The sequence below is a fragment of the Prionailurus viverrinus genome, chromosome D1 (assembly GCF_022837055.1).
Source record: "Prionailurus viverrinus isolate Anna chromosome D1, UM_Priviv_1.0, whole genome shotgun sequence".
NCBI lineage: Eukaryota > Metazoa > Chordata > Mammalia > Carnivora > Felidae > Prionailurus > Prionailurus viverrinus.
In genome coordinates this window covers 61,671,419-61,694,045 of record NC_062570.1, presented here as the reverse complement: position 1 = coordinate 61,694,045, position 22,627 = coordinate 61,671,419, and the positions used below count along the sequence as shown (strand labels likewise).

The 22,627-nt window shown below is 37.5% G+C and overlaps 1 protein-coding gene across 1 annotated transcript; it reads right to left on the bottom strand.

Annotated features, from left to right (window-relative positions):
• Positions 1 to 7,703: 7,703 nt before the first annotated feature.
• LOC125177256 (olfactory receptor 51V1-like) lies at positions 7,704 to 8,645 on the bottom strand. The gene has a single exon (XM_047879405.1). It carries the CDS (start codon positions 8,643 to 8,645, stop codon positions 7,704 to 7,706), a length of 942 nt encoding a protein of 313 aa, XP_047735361.1.
• Between the last annotated feature and the right edge of the window lie 13,982 nt (positions 8,646 to 22,627).

Below are 22,627 nucleotides of genomic sequence, written 5' to 3'. Positions count from 1 at the left end.
CGTTTGATGGAAATATTTCCTCCTATGGATTTAATGGCTCACCTAATGGGCCCATATGATCTGAAAGTCCAGTCAATAGTTTGGAGTATCATCATGTTTTATGAATAAATTAATAAACATATAAATGATTATGTTAAAAATCCCATAGGATATTGACTTGGAGTTACAAGGAAATTAGAAGAAATTGAGGAAAATAGAAGATCAGATGAGATACTGGAAAACTAAATGCTTGGCTATAGGAAAAGTCAGAATGCATGATTTTCCTTACCACCTGAAGCTGGTCTGTGTGGAATAGACAAATCAAAGATCCTTCTGCAGGTTGTAGTGGAACATACTGATTCTTTTGTACTTAGAGCTCCAAGATCAGATTCTTTTATATAATATACAAGTCCCACTACATTCTTTCTCCAACTATTCTAAAATCTTCTTTAGTGTTTACTTTGTCCAGTAAAAATTTATCCCTTGAATATTTCTTCCTTATATATAACCTGAACTTTGTTTGAAATAAGTATCTATAAATATCTCCTTCTTCACAAAGCCTATCCTCATCAAGTAATTCATGCTATAATCAACTTGGTGCTTCTCATGACATCAAATATGTTTGCTCCAACAAATCTAGGACTAAGGCCATGCTTACACCATGGCTTATATTTATTGTTTTTAAGTGTTCATTTAATTTCTCACTTGAATAAAAGCAACGTGAGAAATGCTCTGGCATTTGGTGATTTATTTTTTCAGTAACGTGAAGACAAGTTTTAGATTTAGATTACAGACAACGTTATTCTAAACCTCTTTTCAATTATTTTCCCGATTCAATCAACAGTAACCCTTTGGCCTAAAAAACCTGGACAGAAATTCTGGAGGCTAGGATTCTCACGATATTTGTTTTCCAAAGTATGTTTTTCTTTTTATAAAGCAAAGTACATTTTATTCTGCATTAAGATGCCCATATACTAATAGTATTTCATAGAGAAACTGCATTTTGCAAGTCCATCATAAATGAGGGCAGGTAGTCAAATATTTGTCAAGAATATCTTATACAAAAAGCAGATTTCAATTTGGTAGAGAAACAACTGCTGAAGAAGTTGGTTACGTGACTGAGTTCTGGAGTCAAAATGACCTTGTTCGAAACTCTTATTTTGCCAGTTCCTAACTACAGGTGTTGGAGTACAATTTACTATCACACTTTCAGCTGCCTAAAGTATAAATAAGGAAGAATAACATACATTATTGGGAACTAGAGACATGATTGTCACTGTAATTTAATGGATACGTTTATGTAAGTCCCTTCACATGGGGTTTGGGAACTGGTAGGTACTCAGTAGAGATTATTCTGGTTATCATGCTTATCTTCATTTTCCTTGTGAGAATCTGCATCATTCTTCTTGCGCTTGAGCTGAAATACTGAGCCACTGTTTTGAAACAGTTGTTAATATAACACTAAAATTAATGTAAACATACAAATTAAAACTTTATGTATGACCCAATCTGTCACTTTTTGTTCACCTGTACCTGTTGATCGAAGCGTTACTTGTACCTATATCTATTCCCATATTTATGGATCTATATCCATATATCTGTATTTATATATGTGTGTGTGATCAAGTTTATTAATTTTATGTGATTCTATCCTTAGATTTATTTGCTTGTGTTTTCAGTTTTTGATAGAAGAGCGTTAAAATGTTCCATTATGAATGTGGATTAGTCTGTTTCCCTTGTTACAGCTGCTGATGTCTTTGATTTGTGTACTTTTAAGCTATGGGTAAGTAGGCACTTCCATTTATTGATGCATGAAGATTTTAAAGAGATCTTCCTTGTTGATTGACCTTTTTATCACCGTGAAACACTTCCTTTCCCTAATACGGCACTAAAGTCTCATGTTTGTTATTTTCTACTAACCTCTCATTTAGCTCAGTAATCCTGTCTTCTGCTCTTTGATTCAGCTTTCCTGAATTATCAGGTTTAACTCCTGTGCTTTAGCATTTTCTAATATGCATCTGATTCATTCTCTCTCTCTCTTTATTTTAATTTAAATTTCTGGTATATTCTAATTTTCTGGTAAAATTTTTCAACTCTTCATTTTTAAGGATTAATAAATTATTTATCATTGGTTCTTCTATTTCCTTGCACATATTAAGCATTGTTACCTTAAAAATCCTTGACTGCTATTTACAATAAATACAGCTGTGGAGGGGTCCGTTTCTACTGTTTTTCTCCTTGTTCAAGAACTCATGTTCTTCTCTCTTGCCATGTCTACCAGTTTCTCACTGGGTGTTTGACATTATATATAAAAATCATGAAAGCCAGGTAAAGTGATATTTTCTTCCAGGGATAATGCACAGTCTTGCTCTGTGGTAAGCCCCATATAGGATCTTTACCTTGAGCTAATCAAAATTTGGACTGAGTGGAAGCTGGTTGTACCACTGTATTAGCTGGTTTCACTTTTGCACCTAAGGCTTGGCCTGTTCAGGCTTTCAACTGTGAGCTAGGGTGCAATCCACACCTTGCACTGTAATCTTTGTGCGCCAAGGAAGACAAGAGTACCGAAAACAGCTCTGTCTTGTTCAAATGTTCCCTGTCCACTCTTTTGGCTTTCCAGTCCCATTAAGTTTCAGAGTTTAGCAAATATCTTGTCTGAAACCTAACACATTGCCAGTCTCAGGTCTCTGTTCTCCATTGTCACCTGGAGAGAGATCCTTTGGTTTTCTACTTTTTTCTTTTAGGCTCTGCCAGAATTCCAAAAATCTGTTTTCTGACCCTCAAAACTGGCTGTATGCCAGGAGAATCGTCCTTTTTGACCAGACATAGCAGATGGCTCTTGGCAGATGTGGCTTCAGAAAGAGCTCTCTCTGTCCTCAGAAAGACTCCTCTCTGAAATTCTATTTCTTCAGGATGTCTCTGATGCATTTTAATTTCTTTTTACGTACTTTATTTACTTGTTCATCGAGTGAAATGTTGCCTTTAAATTCTCCTTCTTGCTCCTCTTGAGCTGAATAATAATTTAGATTTTATTTTACACAAAATATGTTTTACTTACCTTATTTTTCCTTTTTTAATACCTTTTTTGGTATGCTTAGAAAACTTTGCCAATCACAAAATTTATGTATGGCTTTTAATATAAACAAAATTGTTTGTGATGCCTACGTGTATGAAAATTTAGTGGACAAGTTAAACTTATGCCATACCCCATGAAAAATCCCTATAGTTCTCTCCTTGGATAAACATATATGTTTTAAATTGAAACAATACCATTAATTGTATAAAACTCAAACAATTTAAAATGTTTTTTTCGTCCTTTATCCCTACTCTCCCATTAGAGTTAGTTAGTAAGTATGATATTCAGGTTTTTTTATACTAGAATATATGTAGAATTATTTTAAATAAAAATTAGATTATATCAAGAATATTTTTCTGCATAGTTTTTCAGCTACTTATGAATAACACAGATAGCTTTTAAAATCACAACTTTTGGACTTTTTCTATTTTTAAAATGCCAGTGACGTTGAATGTTATAGAAGTACTACAATTCAATTAATATTTCTCTCTAAATGAATATTTTTGAAGCATATTAATGATGTAATGAACCTTTGCATGCATGTATGTATTTTCATAGCTGTGTAAGCAATTTTGGTGTATATATTAATAAACATAGAATTACAGTATAAATATATATACGGTCTATTTTTATTATTTGCTGCAGTTATGTTCTGTAAAGTCACTGAGTTCTGAACCATTTCTCTTTAGGAGAAACACAAACATCAAGTTGCTTTGAGCACATTTTCAATAACCATTTAATACGTAATCTGTGTGTGTGTGTTTCAATTTAAAGACACATTTTAATATATATCAAACACATTCAATACACATTTCTTATAAATAATACATTTCATGTGGCATTTCCCTGTAATAAACATTAACCAAGAAGGATTTCACCCTTTCTGGCCTTGGATAATGGATCTGTAGATTCCTTTGGATTTCACACTTGCAACAGTGCCATCCACTACATTTTATTTAATTGATCATAATACCATGAATTCACAGATTTAGTCAACTTTCCATTCTCTCCATAGTTTCATCACACACTCTAGATGTTGCCCTAGCAATTGGAAGAGCAACCTCATGCACAGATTGGTAAAACTCCTCTTCCTTTTTCTGGATGTTCAGTATTTTTGATTCATTAACATTGAGCTCACAGGCAACTATAACTTCTGCCTACAGGGAGCTTACCTGACACACTGTCACCTCCGTAAGATGGATCACAGCCTTGGGTTTAGGAACACTGGATGCACTTCAGTAGGATGCTTGGGGGCCATTTTCACCATCACCACCACCAACAAAAAGGAGTAAATAGAGCATTAAATAGACCACAAAAATGTATACTCATTTATTCGTACTAGAGATGAAACAAGAAGGCAGAGCTTAAGCCTGTTCAACCTCAGCTGAGGACATGTGTGTTAGGCAACTCAAATTTTTTGCTGCCTGGCATATGTCCACTAATGGTGACAACACTGGGGGCATTGATTCTGGGGTTTCAAATATATTTGAACAAGTAGATGAATTCCCAAATATAGAATCTGTAAATAATAAGTATCACCTGAATATACACACACATATATATATATATATATATATAAATGCAAACATACATATGTTGATATATATCCACATACACAAATATAATGCATTAATAGCTAACTTCTAATTCTGTTATCATCTTAGGTACAACTTAATAAAATACAGTATAAATATGTAAGCACAGAATTTTAACTCTGACCTTATGAAATGCTTATTGAAACTTTTTCCTATTCACTATTATTCACTTGGGGTAATTATAGTCTATCATATTTCTGCTAAGTTTTTAGAGTTAAGACACTGAAATTTTATAGAAGACTATAGGAAAACTTCTTTTCTTAGACATATTCATGGGGAAAAATAAAAACTCAACTTACGCAAAATGTAAAGTTCACCAAACCCATTTTATTGTCATGTTAAGGGGGATAATATTATTGCCCTTGGACAACTCAAATTATTCTTACTCCAAAATCTGACTTCTAATATGCATAAAAATTAAAAAAATATATTTTTGTTTTTTTTGTGGGGGGGAGGGGCAGAGAGAAGACAGAGAATCCAAAGTGGTCTCTGAGCTGACAGCAGAGACCCTGATATGGGGCTCGAACTCTTGAACCAGGGGCTCATAACCTGAGTCAAAGTCGGATGCTTAACCAACTAGGTCACCTATGCGCCCCCCAAAATTTTGTTTAATGTAAACCTTAATGCATATATACTAGGGATCACTTATATTTTCATCATCAATCAATATTATAATATTGATTATATTTAATATAATAATGTGAAGGTTCCTCTCCATCCTTTTTCTCAAATTCCCCCTAACAAAGAGGAGAAATAAGGTCTGTTATTTCCCACTATAACTAGAACAGGTCAATTACCAATGTTTGGCCAGAAGTTTCTTTCAGAAATGAGCTACACATAGAGAAATAGGACTGATAGGAGAGGCAGGCATTCTGAAATAAAGTACCATCACAGAGAGCCTAACAGAAAGGAGCCATCAGGGAAAAGTAGTCTGACATGGACAGAGATGTTTAGATAGACTGAGATATAGAGATGTGTGGGCTTTACACAGTGACAGTTCTCAAAGGCAAGAGTAACAAACATAAATGTGATATCTTTTAATCTAAAAAGCATATAACTTTTCTAATAAAACACTAAAAGATAAATTAAAGGTAACAAACCAAACGTTAGTTTTCAAAATTGATTTTTTTCTCTGTTTGTGAGAATATTGATGATGGAACTTCATACACCTGAAGATGTATGTGCAACGATATGCTTCCTCCCATCTCTGTAGCCTAACTGTAATTAGCCTCTGCTAATAACTCTGCTGTCCCAGTCATGGCTTGATATAGCTGTGATGAGGAGACAATATTTAAAGAAATTTGAAAAACAATCTTGAGACTGATACTATGGGATTCTTTTTTTTTTTTTTTTTTTTTTTACTTTTTGATTTTTAATTTGGGAGGAGGTCAAGGTTTTTTAAAAAGCAAGAAACAACAAAAAATAACAATATCTGCATTTTGTTATTGACTTGAATTTCCTAATTTTATCCATGAAGAGGGTGAGACATAGAAATGGGATATACAGGAGTACCTGGGTGGCTCAGTTGGATGAGCGTCTGACTTCGGCTCAGATCATGATCTAATGGTTGAGAGTTCGAGCCCCGCGTCAGGCTCTGTGCTGACAGCTTTGAGCCTAGAGCCTGTTTCGGATTCTGTGTCTCCCTCTCTCTCTGCCCTTCCCCCACTCAATGCTATCTCTCACTCTGTGTCAAAAATAAACACAAACATTATTTAAAAAATGGGATATACATTCAAAATATTCTCACAACCATAACTCTATCCCCAGTTTAGGTGCAGATGTTTTACTTAATATATATGTGCCTTCGCATCCTACCTTAAAGATAAAGAGGTTGATCTGTCTTTAAAATTTCATGTACACTGACACCAAGATTAAAGTCAATTGACAACTCTCATGAGTATTGTAAACTATATAGAATTGGGGGTACATCGTAGACTATGTAGAGATATGATAGCTGATTCAGTCACTATTCACCAAATCCTTTACATTAAACCGTGTAATCTAATCTACCAATCCTGCATTCTATTAGGTGAGACAGAACAGGCTTTCTAGGCACTTTTGCTTAAACATATATAGAAAAGGTGTGAATGATCTTACAGGGACCTAGGGAAGGCTGCCCCGAAGTATGCCACAATACCATAAAGATTATGCTGAATTAAACTTATTTAAGAAAAAGCCACTGCAAGACTACTGACTCTTTGTCTCCAGAAAGCAGGAAGCACATCTCCCATGTGAAAGGTACCTTCTCTGCATCAAGAGGTAAAGAGACATCCTTATCATCAGAGATAGGGAATCAGGGCCAAAGTAGCCTATGTAAATAAATCTTGTAATTTTTACAGATTTATTACCCCAGCCCAAATTCTAGTCCACATTTAGAATTCTTTACCAATGGAAGCTCCTGAGCATAAGTTTTCTTTGTCCCGTCAATTCCTCACAGATGGATGTTTGTCTAAAATGTATAAAAACTTCATGTCTTGGTCATTTCCTTTGGTCTTAATTTTACTATGGACCTCTGTGTGCATTAATTAAATTTTGTTTTTTTCTCCTGTTAATCTGTCTCATGCCAATGTAATTTTTAGACTAATTTAGAAGAACCTTGAAGGGTAGAGTAAAATTTTCCTTCTCAACAAACTCAACAGAGTCAACTTGTGACACATGGGAATAATATGTAAAGGCTATTTGTCCTATACAAGTAAACATACCGATGTACCAGTTCTATGAAAAATAAAATCACATGCTGAACTAGAATTCAAAAAGCATGGATGGTACGGTAAACTTAGTAACTACCTGGGCAAGTGCTCACTGATACACTGGGGAACACAAGTCGGTGTAGTTAACGTTATACTTAATTTTAAAATTAGGAAATGAGATCAGTAACACTTTCTCTGCTTATTTCTCCGGCTCTGGAAAACTAAATTAAGAAATGACTATAAATATGCCTTTAATCTGTTAAATATTACATATACATTTATTATTTCTGCTACACATCATTATCAGTCATTCCTCTTGCAAATACGACCTTCCCTTCCTTAGAACACACTAACTTCTAGTACTCAGTTTTGTTTAGTGAACCATCTCTGGATCCTGCTACGTATTTGTTGGGTTTTGACACTGTAGATGATAGGGTTCATCAAGGGTGGGAAAAGGATATAGATATTGCCCATGAGGACGTGGACCACAGGAGAGAGGTGCTTTCCAAAGCGGTGCACCATAGTCAAACCAATAATTGGGATATAGAAAACCAGAACAGCACAGATGTGGGAGACACAGGTCTTCAAGGACTTGAGCCGCTCGTCCCGGGATGCAATAGTCAAGACTGAATGCAGGATCGAGATGTAGGAGATGAGAATGAGCACCGAATCCAACAAGAGTGTGCAGATCACCAGGGCTAAGGCATAGAAGCTGTTGAAGCGGATGTCGGAGCAGGCAAGCCGAAGTAAGTCTTGGTGCAGGCAGAAGGAATGGGAGAGGATATGAGGATGGCAGTAATCGAAGAACTTTAGGCGGACAATGGGAGCGGTAATGAACAGGAAACTCCTCCCTAAAATGGCCACACCAATGGTGATGATTCTCATATTGGTGAGGATGGATGTATATCTCAGAGGATTGCAGATGACAGTAAAGCGATCAAAGGCCATGGCAAGAAGGACTCCAGACTCTGTGAGGGACAGACCATGGATGAAGTAAGTTTGGGCAATGCAGGCATCCAGGCTGACTTCCCTGCTCAAGCCCCACAAGATCCCAAGCACTGTGTGCACTGTGGACAGCCCCATGCACAGGTCAGTGAGGGCCAACATGGCCAGGAAGTAGAACATGGGCTCATGTAGGCTGGGCTCCGTCCGGATCACATGCAGCACCAGGCAATTCCCTAAGAGTACCATAGCATAGATACAGGAGAAAGGAATGGAGAGCCAAGGATATTCCCGTTCCAGGCCAGGGAAACCCGTAAGGAGAAAGGTGGAGTTACTGATTTTGGAATCAGGTTGAACAGACATGGATCTCTAAAGATGGGTACCTCTCAGAAAAAAATATACCAAACAGCTTATTAAGAATCATATGTGTTTTCCACCGCCTTAATATAGAGTTTGAAGTAACATCTGTAAAAGGAATGATTGCACTTAGCACAAGAACTCACTACACGTAATACCAATGCTTGTATTCTATAAGAAGCTTCATTTGCTCTGAAACAGAGACTGTCTCCATATGAAACCTTCTTATTCGTTCACTGACCACATCAGAGGAATTGTGTCCATATCCATAATCTCACTGTCACTTTCTACCTCAGTGCTTCATACTACAAATAACAGAGAAAATACCCGACTTGTGAAGGTATTATAATGAAGTTTAAGTACACCAAATAGAAAAGGAAAACACATTCGAGTGTTTGCCTTTACAACTTCGTGAAATGAATTGCAACTCACTGCCGTAGCGTGTAAGATTCACCTCTGCTTATTACATAATACACTCAGTCATTTATAGAAGTCATCTCTCAGTCATGTTGTCCACTTGTACTTGGACATTTCATGGACTTAATAAAGAATAACTATCGCTCACAGCAGAGATGGTCTTGCCAATCTTGAAAATGGATCTGGTTCTTTTCTCTTTGTCACGGTGGCATGGATATTCCAGAAGAAGCAAGATTTATGTAGGTCTAGGAGTCACTGGAGTAAATCCCAAACCCTGGGAGGTTCTGAGAGTGAATGATGCAACATATAGAGGCTGTGCTTCTTTGGGAGAGTGAGAAAAAACCCATGGGAAGTATCTGTAGAGCAAATGTTCCACTCCACTAAATTTTGAATATTCTTACAAGTGCAAGTTTATAAAAATAATTCCTTCATTCAGGGAGATTTTGAAATGAGTACTGGACAGACAGTTCCAGAAACATGTAGTAGTTTGCTTCCTCCCTCACTGGTCTTTACATGTTTTTTTGAAGGACGGCAGATGCATCCTATATAAAACAGGTTATTCTTTTTGACATAAAATTTCATTTTATTTCCCTTCATTTCAGTATAACTTTTCTCTTTTTATTTGAACTCATGCCATCAGTATTCAAAGAGTTTGTGTGCTGGCAAATAAAACGTTGTTTTGTAAGTCATAACAGATTTGTATACGGTTGATAATCCTTTTAAACTGCTTGAATTAGAGTCTCTATTTTCATAACAGTAATGTTACTGAGCATTTTTTTTTTGCATTTAATGTGTACTAGGAATCTTAGCATTATTTAACTCTCAGAATTAGAGTACTTCTGTTATTAATTTAATTTCTAGAATTACTTAAGGATTATATCTTTTCATAGGCAGTAGACCACAGAGATAAATAATGTGCTTACAAAGCCAGACTTTCTGGGTTGAAAACCCTTCTCCAACTCCTGTGAGTACTGTGTCCTTGGGCAACATACTTAACCTTATATCAATTTTCGCATCTAAAATGGGGACAATTGGGATGCCTGGGTGGCTCAGTCGGTTAAGCATCTGACTTTGGCTCAGGTCATGATCTCATGGCTCGTGGGATCAAGCCCTGTGTTGGGCTCTGTGCTGACAGCTCAGAGCCTGGAGCCTATTTATTCTGTGTCTCCTTCTCTCTCTCTGTCCCTATCCACTTGTGCTTTTTCTCTCTCCCTTTCAAAAATAAACATTTAAAAATTAAAAGTAAAATTAAATGGGACAATAAAGGGCATCTGTGTGGCTCATTTGGTTGAGCCACCAACTTTTGATTTCAGCTCAGGTCATGATCTCGAGGTTCATGGAATGGAGCCCTGCATTTGGCTCTGCGCTGACAGTGCTGGACCTGCTTGGGATTCTCTTTCTCCCTCTCTCTCTGCTCCTCCACTTGTGCTGATGCTCTCTTGCTCTCTCTCTCTCTCTCTTTCTCTGTCAAAATAAATAAATAAACATAAAAAACCCATATGCAATGATTCAATAGCAGTTTTAAGAGGAAGTCTATAGCCATAAATGCCAACATTAAGAAACAAGAAATATTTCAAATAAAAACCCTCACTCTTCTGGGGTGCTGGGGGGCTCAGTCAGTTAAGCATATGATTTTGGCTCAGGCCATGATCTCAGAGCTTGTGAGTTCAAGACCTGTGTCTGGCTCTGTTCTGACAGCTCAGAGCCTGGAGCCCACTTCAGATTCTGTGTCTCCCTCTCTCTCTCTGCCCCTCCCCAGCTCACACTCTGTCTCTCTCTGTCTCTTCTTCAAAAATAAATAATAAAACATTTTTAAAAACCTCACTTTTCATCTCAAGAAATTAGAAACAGAACAAACTAAGCTCAAAGATGGCAAAGAGAAAGAAAGAACAAAGGCCATACTAGAAATAAATGAAATGGAGATTTAAAAATGTGGAAATTGTCAATAAAACTAAGAGCTGTTTTAAAAAAAAAAGATAAAATACATAAATGTATAAATTGATAGCTGTTAAATTTCAGTCTTTCAGAAAATGTATAGAGATGGAAGAATTGGTGAAAATATCTACCTAAGGAAAATGTATATTGGTTAGTAATTCCTTTGAAGTCCTTACTATTTTGGAAACTCAAGATTTGAACAAATCATTAATGACATAATGGACTGATAATAAAAATAACTGTCAATCTTCCAGGGTAATAGGACATCAGGTTTGCATATCATATTGGCCTTTGTTCCTACTTCCAACTAACATGCATTTACATGTGTATCAAAAGGTAAAAGTTCACAACAACTTGAAAATAAGAAAAAATAGTAAAATGACTGAAAACATGGAAGTTATTTTTATAATGTAAATGAGGCTATACTCTAAAGGAATCTGGTTCAAAACATACACTTGATGATTCATGCCTCTTGACTTTATAAACATGAACAAAATCACCAATCCAAATAGAATAGGGAATACATTTTTTCCTTTCAATTACTAATCAAAGAGAGACAGTTTAAAACAACAATGTGTATAAAACAGATTTTTCATAGATTATGTCACAATTTTCTTTAAAGTATGGAAAAAATAAAGAATTTTCACTATAGGATGATAATTTAATTGTATTCCTTTATTAGTCAAAGAAATGAATTCAGACATTAATTTAAATGTTCATATGAAATGGAAGAAGGCAATGTTCTTATTTACTTCAAACTTATTCTTTTTTTTAATGTTTATTTATTTATTTATTTATTTATTTTTTAATATATGAAATTTATTGACAAATTGGTTTCCATACAACACCCAGTGCTCATCCCAAAAGGTGCCCTCCTCAATACCCATCACCCACCCTCTCCTCCCTCCCACCCCCCATCAACCCTCAGTTTGTTCTCAGTTTTTAACAGTCTCTTATGCTTTGGCTCTCTCCCATTCTAACCTCTTTATTTTTTTTCCTTCCCCTCCCCCATGGGTTCCTGTTAAGTGTCTCAGGATCCACATAAGAGTGAAACCATATGGTATCTGTCTTTCTCTGTATGGCTTATTTCACTTAGCATCACACTCTCCAGTTCCATCCACGTTGCTACAAAAGGCCATATTTCATTTTTTCTCATTGCCACGTAGTATTCCATTGTGTATATAAACCACAATTTCTTTATCCATTCATCAGTTGATGGACATTTAGGCTCTTTCCATAATTTGGCTATTGTTGAGAGTGCTGCTATGAACATTGGGGTACAAGTGCCCCTATGCATCAGTACTCCTGTATCCCTTGGATAAATTCCTAGCAGTGCTATTGCTGGGTCATAGGGTAGGTCTATTTTTAATTTTCTGAGGAACCTCCACACTGCTTTCCAGAGTGGCTGCACCAGTTTGCATTCCCACCAACAGTGCAAGAGGGTTCCCGTTTCTCCACATCCTCTCCAGCATCTATAGTCTCCTGATTTGTTCATTTTGGGCACTCTGACTGGCGTGAGGTGATACCTGAGTGTGGTTTTGATTTGTATTTCCCTGATAAGGAGCGACGCTGAACATCTTTTCATGTGCCTGTTGGCCATCCAGATGTCTTTAGAGAAGTGTCTATTCATGTTTTCTGCCCATTTCTTCACTGGGTTATTTGTTTTTCGGGTGTGGAGTTTGGTGAGCTCTTTATAGATTTTGGATACTAGCCCTTTGTCCGATATGTCATTTGCAAATATCTTTTCCCATTCCGTTGGTTGCCTTTTAGTTTTGTTGGTTGTTTCCTTTGCTGTGCAGAAGCTCTTTGTCTTCATAAGGTCCCAGTAATTCACTTTTGCTTTTAATTCCCTTGCCTTTGGGGATGTGTCGAGTAAGAGATTGCTACGGCTGAGGTCAGAGAGGTCTTTTCCTGCTTTCTCCTCTAAGGTTTTGATGATTTCCTGTCTCACATTTAGGTCCTTTATCCATTTTGAGTTTATTTTTGTGAATGGTGTGAGAAAGTGGTCTAGTTTCAACCTTCTGCATGTTGCTGTCCAGTTCTCCCAGCACCATTTGTTAAAGAGGCTGTCTTTTTTCCATTGGATGTTCTTTCCTGCTTTGTCAAAGATGAGTTGGCCATACGTTTGTGGGTCTAGTTCTGGGGTTTCTATTCTATTCCATTGGTCTATGTGTCTGTTTTGGTGCCAATACCATGCTGTCTTGATGATGACAGCTTTGTAGTAGAGGCTAAAGTCTGGCATTGTGATGCCTCCTGCTTTGGTCTTCTTCTTCAAAATTCCTTTGGCTATTCGGGGCCTTTTGTGGTTCCATATGAATTTTAGGATTGCTTGTTCTAGTTTCGAGAAGAATGCTGGTGCAATTTTAATTGGGATTGCATTGAATGTGTAGATAGCTTTGGGTAGTATTGACATTTTGACAATATTTATTTTTCCAATCCATGAGCAGGGAATGTCTTTCCATTTCTTTAAATCTTCTTCAATTTCCTTCATAAGCTTTCTATAGTTTTCAGCATACAGATCCTTTACATCTTTGGTTAGATTTATTCCTAGGTATTTTATGCTTCTTGGTGCAATTGTGAATGGGATCAGTTTCTTTATTTGTCTTTCTGTTGCTTCGTTGTTAGTGTATAAGAATGCAACTGATTTCTGTACATTGATTTTGTATCCTGCAACTTTGCTGAATTCCTGTATCAGTTCTAGCAGACTTTTGGTGGAGTCTATCGGATTTTCCATGTATAATATCATGTCATCTGCAAAAAGCGAAAGCTTGACTTCATCTTTGCCAATTTTGATGCCTTTGATTTCCTTTTGTTGTCTGATTGCTGATGCTAGAATTTCCAGCACTATGTTAAACAGCAGCGGTGAGAGTGGGCATCCCTGTCGTGTTCCTGATCTCAGGGAAAAAGCTCTCAGTTTTTCCCCGTTGAGGATGATATTAGCTGTGGGCTTTTCATAAAAGGCTTTTATGATCTTTAAGTATGTTCCTTCTATCCCGACTTTCTCAAGGGTTTTTATTAAGAAAGGGTGCTGGATTTTGTCAAAGGCCTTTTCTGCATGATTGACAGGATCATATGGTTCTTCTCTTTTTTTTTTTGTTAATGTGATGTATCACGTTGATTGATTTGCGAATGTTGAACCAGCCCTGCATCCCAGGAATGAATCCCACTTGATCATGGTGAATAATTCTTTTTATATGCCGTTGAATTCGATTTGCTAGTATCTTATTGAGAATTTTTGCATCCATATTCATCAGGGATATTGGCCTGTAGTTCTCTTTTTTTTACTGGGTCTCTGTCTGGTTTAGGAATCAAAGTAATACTGGCTTCATAGAATGAGTCTGGAAGTTTTCCTTCCCTTTCTATTTCTTGGAATAGCTTGAGAAGGATAGGTATTATCTCTGCTTTAAACGTCTGGTAGAACTCCCCTGGGAAGCCATCTGGTCCTGGACTCTTATTTGTTGGGAGATTTTTGATAACCGATTCAATTTCTTCGCTGGTTATGGGTCTGTTCAAGCTTTCTATTTCGTCCTGATTGAGTTTTGGAAGAGTGTGGGTGTTCAGGAATTTGTCCATTTCTTCCAGGTTGTCCAATTTGTTGGCATATAAGTTTTCATAGTATTCCCTGATAATTGTTTGTATATCTGAGGGATTGGTTGTAATAATCCCATTTTCATTCATGATTTTATCTATTTGGGTCATCTCCCTTTTCTTTTTGAGAAGCCTGGCTAGAGGTTTGTCAATTTTGTTTATTTTTTCAAAAAACAAACTCTTGGTTTCGTTGATCTGCTCTACAGTTTTTTTAGATTCTATATTGTTTATTTCTGCTCTGATCTTTATTATTTCTATTCTTCTGCTGGATTTAGGCTGCCTTTGCTGTTCTGCTTCTAGTTCCTTTAGGTGTGCTGTTAGATTTTGTATTTGGGATTTTTCTTGTTTCTTGAGATAGGCCTGGATTGCAATGTATTTTCCTCTCAGGACTGCCTTCGCTGCGTCCCAAAGCGTTTGGATTGTTGTATTTTCATTTTCGTTTGTTTCCATATATTTTTTAATTTCTTCTCTAATTGCCTGGTTGACCCACTCATTCGTTAGTGGAGTGTTCTTTAACCTCCATGCTTTTGGAGGTTTTCCACACTTTTTCCTGTGGTTGATTTCAAGCTTCATAGCATTGTGGTCTGAAAGTATGCATGGTATAATTTCAATTCTTGTAAACTTATGAAGGGCTGTTTTGTGACCCAGTATATGATCTATCTTGGAGAATGTTCCATGTGCACTCGAGAAGAAAGTATATTCTGTTGCTTTGGGATGCAGAGTTCTAAATATATCTGTCAAGTCCATCTGATCCAATGTCTCATTCAGCGCCCTTGTTTCTTTATTGACCGTGTGTCTAGATGATCTATCCATTTCTGTAAGTGGGGTGTTAAAGTCCCCTGCAATTACCACATTCTTATCGATAAGGTTGCTTATGTTTATGAGTAATTGTTTTATATATTTGGGGGCTCCGGTATTCGGCGCATAGACATTTATAATGGTTAGCTCTTCCTGATGGATAGACCCTGTAACTATTATATAATGTCCTTCTTCATCTCTTGTTACAGCCTTTAATTTAAAGTCTAGTTTGTCTGATATAAGTATGGCTACTCCAGCTTTCTTTTGGCTTCCAGTCGCATGATAAATAGTTCTCCATCCCCTCACTCTCAATCTAAAGGTGTCCTCAGGTCTAAAATGAGTCTCTTGTAGACAGCAAATAGATGGGTCTTGTTTTTTTATCCATTCTGATACCCTATGTCTTTTGGTTGGCGCATTTAATCCATTTACATTCAGTGTTATTATAGAAAGATACAGGTTTAGAGTCATTGTGATGTCTGTATGTTTTATGCTTGTAGTGATGTCTCTGGGACTTTGTCTCATAGGGTCCCCCTTAGGATCTCTTGTAGGGCTGGTTTAGTGGTGACAAATTCCTTCAGTTTTTGTTTGTTTGGGAAGACCTTTATCTCTCCTTCTATTCTAAATTACAGACTTGCTGGATAAAGGATTCTCGGCTGCATATTTTTTCTGTCTAGCACACTTAAAGTCTCGTGCCAATTCTTTCTGGCCTGCCAAGTTTCAAAAGAGAGATCAGTCACGAGTCTTATAGGTCTCCCTTTATATGTGAGGGCACGTTTACCCCTTGCGGCTTTCAGAATTTTCTCTTTATCCTTGTATTTTGCCAGTTTCACTATGATATGTCGTGCAGAAGATCGATTCAAGTTCCGGCCTAAGGGAGTTCTCTGTGCCTCTTGGATTTCAATGCCTTTTTCCTTCCCCAGTTCAGGGAAGTTCTCAGCTATGATTTCTTCAAGTACCCCTTCAGCACCTTTCCCTCTCTCTTCCTCCTCTGGGATACCAATTATGCGTATATTATTTCTTTTCAGTGTATCACTTAGTTCTCGAATTTTCCCCTCATACTCCTGGATTTTTTAATCTCTCTTTTTCTCAACTTCCTCTTTTTCCATAACTTTATCTTCTAGTTCACCTATTCTCTCCTCTGCCTCTTCAAGCCGAGCCGTCGTGGTTTCCATTTTGTTTTGCATTTCATTTAAAGTGTTTTTCAGCTCCTCGTGACTGTTCCTTAGTCCCTTGATCTCTGTAGCAAGAGATTCTCTGCTGTCCTGTATACTGTTTTCAAGCCCAGCGATTAATTTTATGACTATTATTCTAAATTCACTTTCTGTTATATTATTTAAATCCTTTTTGATCAGCTCATTAGCTGTTGTTATTTCCTGGAAATTCTTCTGAGGGGAATTCTTCCGCTTGGTCATTTTGGATAGTGCCTGGTGTGGTGAGGACCTGCAGGGCACTTCCCCTGTGCTGTGGTGTATAACTGGAGTTGGTGGGCGGGGCCGCAGTCCGACTTGATGTCTGCCCCCAGCCCACCGCTGGGGCCACAGTCAGACTGGTGTGTGCCTTCTCTTCCCCTCTCCTAGGGGCGGGATTCACTGTGGGGTGGCGTGGCCCGTCTGGGCTACTTGCACCCTGCCAGGCTTGTGATGCTGGGGATCTGGCGTATTAGCTGGGGTGGGTAGGCAAGGTGCACGGTGGCGGGGGGGCAGGCTTAGCTCGCTTCTCCTTAGGTGATCCACTTCAGGAGGGGCCCTGTGGCAGTGGGAGTGAGTCAGATCTGCTGCCGGAGGTTTGCTCCTCTTCCGTGGGCCTCTCGTCTGCGCTTGGTTCTGGCGACTCCATTCTGCTAATCCTCTGGCGGTTTTCTGGGTTATTTAGGCAGGTGTAGGTGGAATCTAGGTGATCAGCAGGATGCGTGGTGAGCCCAGCTTTCTCCTACGCCGCCATCTTCCTAATGTTTATATCCAAACTTATTCTAAATGTGATATTCAATAATTTTTTCTAACAATTTGTTGAAATTATAAGCATTTAGCAAATAACACACCCTAAAAATATGCCTTCCATTTATTTATATTCAAAAATACAATAGAGAGCAAAGTAGAATGACAAATCCCATTCACAAATGCAGCACCTGTAGATATAAATGTACATAAACACATGTAGAAATCATTAACGCTCCGATGGGGCTTGTAACGGCATACACCTGAAATAGAAATATATTCTTTATGTAACTGTATCTATTCTCCTAAAACATTTCCATAGCTGCACTGTGACTAAACATATGGCAATATTTTTAACTTAACAAATATTTTAAAGCTTCTTAGGGAAGATTAAAAGTCAGAGAGATAAAAGAATTAAGGGGCCCCTGGGTGGCTCAGTCAGATGAGTATCCCGTTCGTGATTTTGGCTCAGGTCATGATCTTAAGGTTCCTTGGGATTGAGCCTTGCATAGGGCTCTGCGCTGAACGTGTTTCCTGTTTGGGATTCTCTCTCTTTCTCTGTCTGTCCCTACTCTACTCACATATACACACACTCTCCCTCAAAAAAAAAAATAAATAAAAACAAATTAAAAAAAACACTTCAAGTAATGCTTGGGAGTAGTTTCTATAATTAGTAAAATACATATAAAGCAACAAATTTTATACAATAAGAAATATGAGGGAGGAGCCAAGATGGCAGAACAGCATGGAAGCTTTTTGTGTCTCGTGTCCATAAAATACAGCCAGACCAACACTGAACCATCCTACACACCCAGAACACTGATTGGAGGATTAGCACAACAATCTGTACAACCTGAACCACAGAATTCAGCAGGTACATGGAGTGGAGAGCTGAACTTGAGGAGCAAGAAGCCCCAAAACTTAGGGAACCTCTTTTTTGCGCAGAGAGAGGACAGAGACTGGGGAGGGGGAAAAATATGGGAAAATCACCCCTCCCCAAAAGCACTTGGAGAGAAAGCAGAAAATTGGAATCAGCTGCAGGGACTAAACTAAAAAGGGAGAAAGGAGAAAGAAGAGGGTTTAAACTCTATTAAGACTGTAAACTAGGGAAGCACAAGGCTGCAACTCCACAGCTCAATACCTGGCGGTGCTCTGGTGGGAAGGGCGAATCCCCAGGAACAGAGTGGGAGCTGGGAGGTTCTGGGGCCACACAGGGAAAAGCGGTTCCACGGCTGGAAGGACATTTGGTAGAGACTGTTGAAGTCACCTGGTCTCAGCAAACCCCAGAAAATGGCCACATTCGCTGGTGCTGTAACAAGGTCATTAAGGGTGAAACCTGGTGCCAGATGCGTGTTGTGATTTTCCATAATCCCTGAAGTGCTGCTGCTACACTGTCTCGCGAACATTTTCTGGGGTGGGCTGGCACCTCGCCACAGTCTTGGGGCACCAGCAACAACAGCATCCAGCAGGCATTCCTGGGTGCAGCGGATATTCAGCCATTGCTGGTTGAGACCCTCCCATAGAGGGGCGGAGTGGGTCAAAGCGCAGTCCTTAGGAAGTAAGGGGCCAGGGAAAACAGCTGCATCTGAGACAAAACTTGGGAGAGAGGTACTGCTTGGGGCCTGGTCACAGAGAGTGAAAAAGCAGGGAGTGGACGAGAGCTGAAGATGGAGGACTGGTGTGCGATTGCTGATCTGGGAGAACAGACTGTGTGGCTGGGTGGAGCCATTTTTCAACACTCCAGCCTATGCGCATGCGCACCAAAGAGCACCACAACAACCCACACCAGCAGGCTAGCTGCGCCACCTAGTGGAGCGCAGAGCTGTTACACTGAGCCCCGCCCAACTAGGCCAACATTGCTCTTCAAGAACACAAGACTCACCACCAGCTTAATTTATGGACTATAAAGCGCTACATGGACTGACTTCTAGAGGAAAACGAAGCAATTTCAGTCCTACTCAATCTGTTAACAGGTTCATCTATTCAATTTTCTTTCTTTTTCCTTTTTCTCTTTTACAATTCTTTTTCTTGAATAGAGAAAGAGAAAAAATTCATTTTTATTTTAATATTTATTAAAAATATATTTATTTAATTTTTATTAGTATACTTTTTACTTTTGTGTAATTTTTTTCAAATTCTACTTTACTTCCATCATTTTATTTTAGTCCACTTCCGTGTACTCACCTTTTCAAATTCTCAAACAATTTCCTTATTTTTCTTTGTTTCTCTTTCTCATTTCTTTTCTTTTTCTTGAATGCAGAGAGAGAAAAAATTCATTTTTACTTTCAATTTCTATTAAGAATATTTTTCTTTAATTTCTTACTATATTTTTTGCTGCTATGTAAATTTTTTCAAATTCGATTTTACTTCCTTCATTTTATTTTACTCTACTACAGTGTATTCACTTTTTCAAATTTTCAAACAATTTTTTTCTTTTCTTTTTTAATCTTTTATTTCTATTTTCATTTCTTTTCTTTTTTATACAGAAAATTAAAAAATCATATTTATTTTTAATTTTTATCAAAATATTTTTCTTTAATTTTTTTCAACTACATTCTTTACTTTGTGTATATTTTTTCAAATTCCATTTTACCCCATCATCTCATTTTAGTCTATGTCAGTGTATTCATTTTTTCAAATTCTCAAACGATTTTCTTCCCCCCACCCTTTTTATTCTCTAGTCTGTCATACCACTTTCAACACCCACACCAAAACACACCTAGGATCTAGCATCATCTATTCAATTTTTGTGTGTGTTTGTTTTTAATTTTTAATTTCAGTACTTTTTTAATTTTACTTTCTTATTTCAATTTTTCTACCTCATTAATTCCTTTTCTCCCTTCAAAATGACAAAACGAAGGAATTCACCCCAAAAGAAAGAGCACGAAGAAACAACAGCCAGGGATTTAACCAACACAGATACAAGCAAGATGTCTGAACCAGAATTTAGAATCATGAAAAAAAGAATACTAGCTGGAGTCGAAAATAGATTAGAATCCCTTTCTGCGGAGATAGAAGAAGTAAAAAATAGCCAGAATGAAATTGAAAATGCTGTATCTGAGCTGCAATTATGGATAGATGCAGCAGCAGCAAGGATGGATGAGTCAGAACAGAGAATCAGAGATATAGAGGACAAACTTATAGAGAATAATGAAGCAGAAAAAAAGAGGGAGATTAAGGCAAAAGAGCACGATTTAAGAATTAGAGAAATCAGTGACTCATTCAAAAGGAACAACATCAGAATCATAGGGGTCCCAGAAGAGGAAGAGAGAGAAATAGGGGTAGAAGGGTTATGTGAGAAAATCATAGCAGAAAACTTTCCTAACCTGGGGAAAGATACAGACATCAAAATCCAGGAAGCACAGAGGACCCCCATGAGACTCAACAAAAACAGACCATCAACAAGGCATATCATAGTCAAATTCACAAAATACTCAGGCAAGGAGAGAATCATAAAAGCAACAAGGGGGGAAAAAAGTCCTTAACCTACAAGGGAAGACAGATCAGGTTTACAGCAGACCTATCCACAGAAACTTGGCAGGCCAGGAAGGAGTTGCAGGATATATTCAGTGTGCTGAATCAGAAAAATATGCAGCCAAGAATTCTTTATCCAGCAAGCTGTCATTCAAAATAGAAGGAGATAAGTTCACAGACAAAAATTAAAGGAGTTTGTGACCACTAAACTAGCCCTGCAAGAAATTTTAAGGGGGACTCTCTGAGGGGAGAAAAGATGAAGAAAATATATATATATGTATATATATTTATATACCAAAAGCAACAAAGATTAGAGACCAGAGAACACCACCAGAAACTCCAACTCTACAAGGATCATAATGACAATAAATTCATATCTTTCAGTACTCACTCTAAACATCAATGGACTCAATGCTCCAATCAAAAGACATAAGGTGACAGAATAGATAAGAAAACAAGAGCCATCTATAGGCTGTTTACAAGAGACCCACTTTAGACCTAAAGACACCTTCAGATTGAAAATAAGGGGACAGAGAACCATCTATCATGCTAATGGTCAGCAAAAGAAAGCCAGAGTAGCCATACTTATATCAGACAATCTAGACTTTAAAATAAAGATTGCATCAAGGGATGCAGAAGGGCATTATATCATAATCAAGGGGTCTATAGACCAAGAACACCTAACAATTGTAAACATTTATGTGCCAAATGTGAGAACACCCAAATATATAAATCAATTAGTCACAAACATAAAGAAACTCATCAGTAGTAATACCATAATAGTAGGAGACTTCAACATCCCACTCACTGCAATGGACAGATCATCTAATCAAAAAATCAACAAGGAAACATTGGCTTTGAATGACACACTAGACCAGATGGACTTAACAGATATATTCAGAACATTTCATCCTAAAGCAGCAGAAAATACATTCTTCTCCAGTGTACATGGAACGTTCTCCAGAATAGAACATATACCGGGACAGAAATCAGTCCTATGTATGTACAAAAAGATTGAGATCATACCGTGCATATTTTCAGTCCACAATGCTATGAAACTCAAAATCAACCACAAGAAAAATTTGGAAAGGTAACAAATACTTGGAGACTGAAGAACATCCTACTAAAGAATGAATGGGCTAAGCAAGCAGTTAAAGAGGAAATTAAAAAGTATAAGGAAGTCACTGAAAACGATAACACCACAACCCCAAACCTCTGGGATGTAGCAAAAGCAGTCATAAGAGGAAAGTATATAGCAATCCAGGCCTTCCTAAAGAAGGAAGAAATATCTCAAATACACAACGTAACCTTACGCCTTAAGGAGCTAGAAAAAGAACAGCAAATAAAACCCCAAACCAGCAGAAGACAGGAAATAATAAAGATTGGAGCAGAAATTAATGCTATTGAAACCAAAAAAACAGTAGAACAAATTAATGAAACCAGAAGCTGGTTGTTTGAAAAAATTAACAAAATTGATAAACCATTAGCCAGTTTGATCAAGAAGAAAAAGGAAAGAACTCAAATAAAATCAGGAATGAAAGAGGAGAGATCACAACCAACACAACAGAAATAAAAACAATAATAAGAGAATATTAAGACAATTATATGCCAATAAAATGGGTAATTTGGAAGAAATGGACAAATTCCTAGAAACATATACATTACCAAAACTGAAACAGGAAGAAATAGAAAATTTGAACAGACCCATAACCAGTACGGAAATCGAATTAGTAATCAAAAATCTGCCAAAAAACAAGAGTCCAGGGCCAGATGGCTTTCCAGGGGAATTCTACCAAACATTTAAGGAAGAGTTAACACCTATTTTCTTGAAGCTGTTCCAAA